The 5,278-nt window shown below is 41.2% G+C and overlaps 1 protein-coding gene across 1 annotated transcript; it reads right to left on the bottom strand.

The window, feature by feature from the left end:
• Nucleotides 1-245: 245 nt before the first annotated feature.
• Nucleotides 246-5,031, bottom strand: LOC115124726 (putative fibroblast growth factor 1). The gene is made up of 4 exons (XM_029654196.2): nucleotides 4,746-5,031; nucleotides 3,442-3,643; nucleotides 1,184-1,287; nucleotides 246-742 (listed from the first exon to the last, which is right to left on the bottom strand). Exons 1-4 carry the CDS (start codon nucleotides 4,971-4,973, stop codon nucleotides 542-544), a joined length of 735 nt encoding a protein of 244 aa, XP_029510056.1. The 5' UTR covers nucleotides 4,974-5,031; the 3' UTR covers nucleotides 246-541.
• Nucleotides 5,032-5,278: the final 247 nt, after the last annotated feature.

A 5,278-nucleotide genomic window follows, 5' to 3' on the forward strand; every position in this document is an offset into this window, starting at 1 on the left:
CTGACATACCTCAGCTGTCAGCCAATCAGCATTCAGGGCTGGAACCACCCACTTTATAATATACTATTCCTTAAGGGTAAAAGTTAAAAAAATAAGAACATGCCACGTGTCAGTAGGACTAAAGTAATACCAGTCTAATAACCTTTGTAATAGTTGTTATGGGACATGCTAGGAGTCCTATGATAATATCATTCCAGCATTTGATACAATATTTCAATGAAAATATGCCGGTTCTATTATGAAAACTAAAATAAAATATATATTTTTACAACATTTTATTAATAAATATTCTCCAACAAATATGAGGAAACATAGGATATAAATAAGAAACCATTTGTGTGATACATATGCTATTATCGTACAAAAGGAATACATGATGTATGAATACATGAAATGGCCCATTGATCATAAAATATAATAACATAATGATTATTGATGCTTTGTCACATTTACTTATTGATTAAGAGCACATTGTTCAAAGTGAATTGAGGTGATTGATTGCTGTGACATGGTCATTGTTGACATTTCCTGTCTTCTGCCTTTACATGGTGGTGTTGTCAACAGGCCGAGGCAGAAAATATATGGCCTTCTGGCCAATGTGTGTCCTTTGGCCAGCTTTAGGCTGCCCATTCCTCTTGAGCCCCAGGAACCAGTCTTTGGCCTGGTACTTCTGAGACCTGTATGTGTTGTAATGGTTCTCCTCCATCTTCTCCAGGAAGTAACACTCATCCTTCAGAGTTTTCTGGAATAAATAAAGTTAGATTAAGAACATTTAGGGGTGGTTTCCTGGACATAGATTAAACCTAGTCCTGGACAAAAAGTATGCTCAATGGAGATTTTCTGTGTCTGGAAACCTAGCCTCTAATCATTATAATAAATTAAGACTTTGACTTCAAGATACACTGAATGAAGACTTTAACTTCAAGATAGGAAACCCAAAGCAACCCATTCTGATACATCTGTTTGGTTGATGTTTCTCATCTCTTGATGATTGTGATTACCCCCAGGGTAATGGATTACTCATAATAATTCCTAGGTTAGTTAGGCTACATGATCAAATTGTCTAGCTCAAAGAGGTGAAAGCTACACTGTAGTTTTCCATCTGGGTTTTTGATTAGGAACTGTTTAATTTTATACAGAGTTTGATACAGTAATTTCCAAAGTGTTGCTAGGAGAGACTCACCGATCCATAGAGATGACCATCTTTGTCCATGGCCAGGTAACGGCCCGTCTCATGGCCCTTGATGGCCACCACACCAGCACTCACTGCTTTAACCTTCAGGATGTCTAGAGCACAAATACACAGGCTGGTGTCAAAACGAAGGGCTGATTGTTTTGGTAGTTGGCATCAGGTTGTCCCTAAAGCCTATCATGAGAACATTATAGGAAAGGTGTGAGAATGAGACTGCTCCCTCTAAATACTTCACAAAAGTGATATTGTTTCTTAATGGTATAAATAAACATATTCAACTATGTATTATTTCTGAGGTAAGTAGGTGATATTATCACGTCCTGACCTTAGTTCCTTTATTTATGTCTCTATTTTAGGTTGGTCAGGGCGTGAGTTGGGGTGGGCATTCTATGTTTTGTTCTATGTTTGTATTTCTATGTGTTTGGCCTGGTATGGTTCCCAATCAGCTGTCAATCGTTGTCTCTGAATGAGAACCATACTTAGGCAGCCTGGTTCCACCCTTGAGTTGTGGGTAGTTGTTTTCTGTCTCTGTACCAGACAGGACTGTTTCGTTGGTGCCGTGTTGTTATTTTTGTTCTAGTGTTCAGTGTAATTAAAAGATCATGAACACGTACCACGCTGCACCTTGGTCCTCTCCTTCTTCCACCAACGACAACCGATACAGATATGCCTATAGGCTATTCTAAATAACTGTAAACATATGGTGTTAGTGGGCCTATGCTCCTCTACATGTCAACACCAAACTAAAGCCTGAAGAAGGCACAGTGATGCCGATACATTGGTGGTTCACCAATTCATTACTGGGAGCTTAAAAATATAAACGCAACGTGCAACAATTTCAACGATATTAGAATTAGCTGAATTACAGTTCATATAAGGAAATCACTCAACTGAAATGCGGTTGTGAGGCTGGTTGGAAGTACTGCCAATTTTTCTAAAATGAAGTTGGAGGTAGAGAAATGAACATTAAAGCATGCCAATTGCATGCTCCCTCGAATGGTGAAACACTTGAGCCATTGTATTGTGTGACAAAACTGCACATTTTAAAGTGGCCTTTTATTGTCCCCAGTACAAGGTGCACATGTATAATGATCATGCTGTTTAATCAACTTCTTAATACGCCACACATTTCAGGTGGATGGATTATCTTGACAAAAGATAAAATGCTCACTAACAGGGATATAAACAAATTTGTGCACAACATTTGAGAGAAATATGCTTTTTGTTCATATGGAAATTTTCGGGATCTTTTATTTCAGCTCATGAAACACGGATGGATTTAGGTATAGGTGACATGGGCAGCCGCCCGGGGCGCCCGCAAATTGTTTTTTGGAATGGTGACATTTGCGCGATCGGTTTTCTATCGCTCATTTGCACATCACGTTAATGATATCATGTGGGACTGTGGGTCAATTAACCTTGTCAGAGTCGATGCCCTGATTCTAGTTTGTGAGCTAGGCAGGCTACTGCCTGGGAAGGTCTCCCACTCAGAAGTACGAGATGGGGAGGGGGAGGGGGGCGGGGGTAGGTTGACCTCAGGTCTCCCCACTGGAAGCCCGAGGTTGGGGGAGCGGGGAATCTATCAAATAGCGCACCTCTAACTTTATACAATACTAATGAAATTAGTAAAACCAGTCACACTGCGAAATGCTACCAAATAAACCACAATTCATCCATAATACTTTGAATATATAGTTTCATAGACATGTTGTTGCATTTTTTTCTGGTTTGTGCAAAATCGTTAAGAATAATATAAAACCAGTCTGCACACCACCAAGGTGAATTGGTTTAGTCTTGACTCTTGGTTGACAGTGTTGGGGGATGGGTAATGTAATGATGCTCGAGTGCCAAATCTAACAATTTGTCTTTGTTACTTCTTTTTGATAATTATGAGTATTATTTTTGTATATATTTTTTATAGTTTTAAAAGTTATGATTATTTATTTGTGTTGTTTCAAATGTCTGATTAAAAATGACAGTTAGTGCAGAATGGTGATTATTTTTGGATTTTTTTTGGGGGGGGGGGGGTTAAGGGGGGAATCGCCCAGGAAGCCATACAAGCTAGAACCGCCACTGGGACCAGCACTTTACATGATGCGTTTATATTTTTGTTCAGTGTATGAAGTGTGCGACTCTTTATTCATGTTTATAGCCTACAATACCAAAACTTAACTAAACATTAATCATATCTTTATTTAACTGTGTATTATGGTTCAGAATATCGAATAACTCCCCAAAACAATTCTTACCATCTTTATTTTCATCTCTGCTGCCCGCGACAGTCCCATCCGGTAAGATCTGCAGATGATGTCCTCCGTTCATACAGTAGAGCCGTATGAGATGTCTGTAGTTTTGCTGTGTCGTTGGCCCCATGGAGAGCACAGTAATTTCTCCCTCTGTCATTCTGTAGAGTCCCTCTGGACGAGATGTGCCTGCTAAATGCCCCTGTGGCTGGACAGAGTCACGGGACAATTGTTGATTCTGGTATCACTGGAGGTGTGGGATATGCGCACTCGATTTATTCAAGGAGGAGAAAAAAGGTAACTGTAATGCGGGATAAGACCGCCTTATAATTTGATTACGAGACAAGCCGATTGCCTTACATGGACCTCCGGTTTGCGTATGAAATGGTGCATTAATCAGATCGCGTTGCAGTCCAAGCAAATCGCCACATGTGCAGACTTGTTTGCTTTCATTGTTTAAAGTATTGTGATTCAATTCCCATAGATATCAGTTGCAGATGGCAGTGATATCATATTACAAATGTTTAAACTCATCACTAATGTTAGAAAGCAAAGCATTCAGAGAAAAGTATATTTCTATTGGACTATGTTTGTACACAAATCAAATAGGACCTCTCTAAAATGACTTGAAAGACAACAGAAAACAGTCCTAAATATTTATAACATATCAATATCTCTGTCTGCAGCCATAATGTAAAGTGCACAGCCACATGCAATCAGTCTATATCCAGCTGTTTGGCTCCAAGGTCACCTGTCAATCACTATAATCAGTCAAACTAGCAACAACAAAAAAACAACCTCTTGAGAATGACTAATCCCTGATCAAATCCCTTTCCTGGTCTGGATTAGTAGGCAGCACAGTCACGTTCACTCAGAAAATGGAAATGACTTGCAGTGAAAATCTTCATAATCTTATGCCCTGGAAAAAGAGCTCCGTGCAGCTGTCATGGAGCCTGTGCCTGGCCTTTTTAGATTTAAAGCGGAACGGTAGCCAGTGGTAGCCCTGTTATCATTAGCATACACAGGCTTAGCCAGACTCCACATCCGGAATGTCTTGGAAATCATTCTGGCCTTGGTTCAGAACAAAAAGCCACAGGAGGAAAGCTAGGCCTTCCCACATAGAGCCTATTTTTCCAAGCAGCAGCAGTAGAAGGAACAGCAGTAGTCACTCATTATATTACTGGAAGTGGAACTGTTACTGTAGTGCCAGACATGTTCCGGTGAACACCAGGACAAACCCCTGGGTGCGAATGACGTCCAGCGACTGGCTGAGAGTGGGTGGGACCGGAACCGACCAAGACAGAACTTACCTGTGACAACACCACGTTACAATGCCCCAGATGAGCCAGCATGTCCGCCCTGTCGCTTCTTCCCGAGTGTGAATTGGATGAGTCTCTCAGCGTCTGTGTGTCAGGCCTCCTGTGGAAGTGGGTCTCCTGGGAGAACTGGCCCATGTGGTGCAGTGGCTGCCTGGGTGACTCTGTCTGTATTTGTACTCCGTCAATCATCCAGGGGCAGCCCAGCGTCACCAGATCCATTTCAGCAGGACGTCGTCAGGGCTATATTTAAACCACTAGCTCAGGGAGTGACGTGGGTCCCTGGCCTGCACCGGGAAGTGAGCAGACTGCCTATGATATGATACATTCCTATTGAGCCTCCTGGAGACATAAGAGAAAAGCGTCACATTAACAACATGAATGTGAATTAAAACAGGAAGTGAGTGAGCAACACCTTTATAATAAAGTGTTACACCATAACTACCACCATGACATCTCAGTAAGAGAAAAGCAACGCTCTTGTTAACTACTCTCTGGTTCTATTTTTACTGTGGTAGGCAAGGCAA

This window comes from Oncorhynchus nerka, linkage group LG10 (assembly GCF_034236695.1).
Source record: "Oncorhynchus nerka isolate Pitt River linkage group LG10, Oner_Uvic_2.0, whole genome shotgun sequence".
NCBI classification, from domain to species: domain Eukaryota; kingdom Metazoa; phylum Chordata; class Actinopteri; order Salmoniformes; family Salmonidae; genus Oncorhynchus; species Oncorhynchus nerka.

What these genes read in the sequence shown, in the direction of transcription:
- LOC115124726 (XM_029654196.2), bottom strand. Translation starts at nt 4,973, where the DNA reads ATGGATCTGGTGACGCTGGGCTGCCCCTGGATGATTGACGGAGTACAA. An exon ending in CAGAGATGAAAATAAAGATG is followed by an intron (nt 1,288 to 3,441) that starts GTAAGAATTGTT and finishes TTTGTGCTCTAG; the next exon opens with ACATCCTGAAGGTTAAAGCA. An exon ending in ATGGTCATCTCTATGGATCG is followed by an intron (nt 743 to 1,183) that starts GTGAGTCTCTCC and finishes TATTTATTCCAG; the next exon opens with AAAACTCTGAAGGATGAGTG.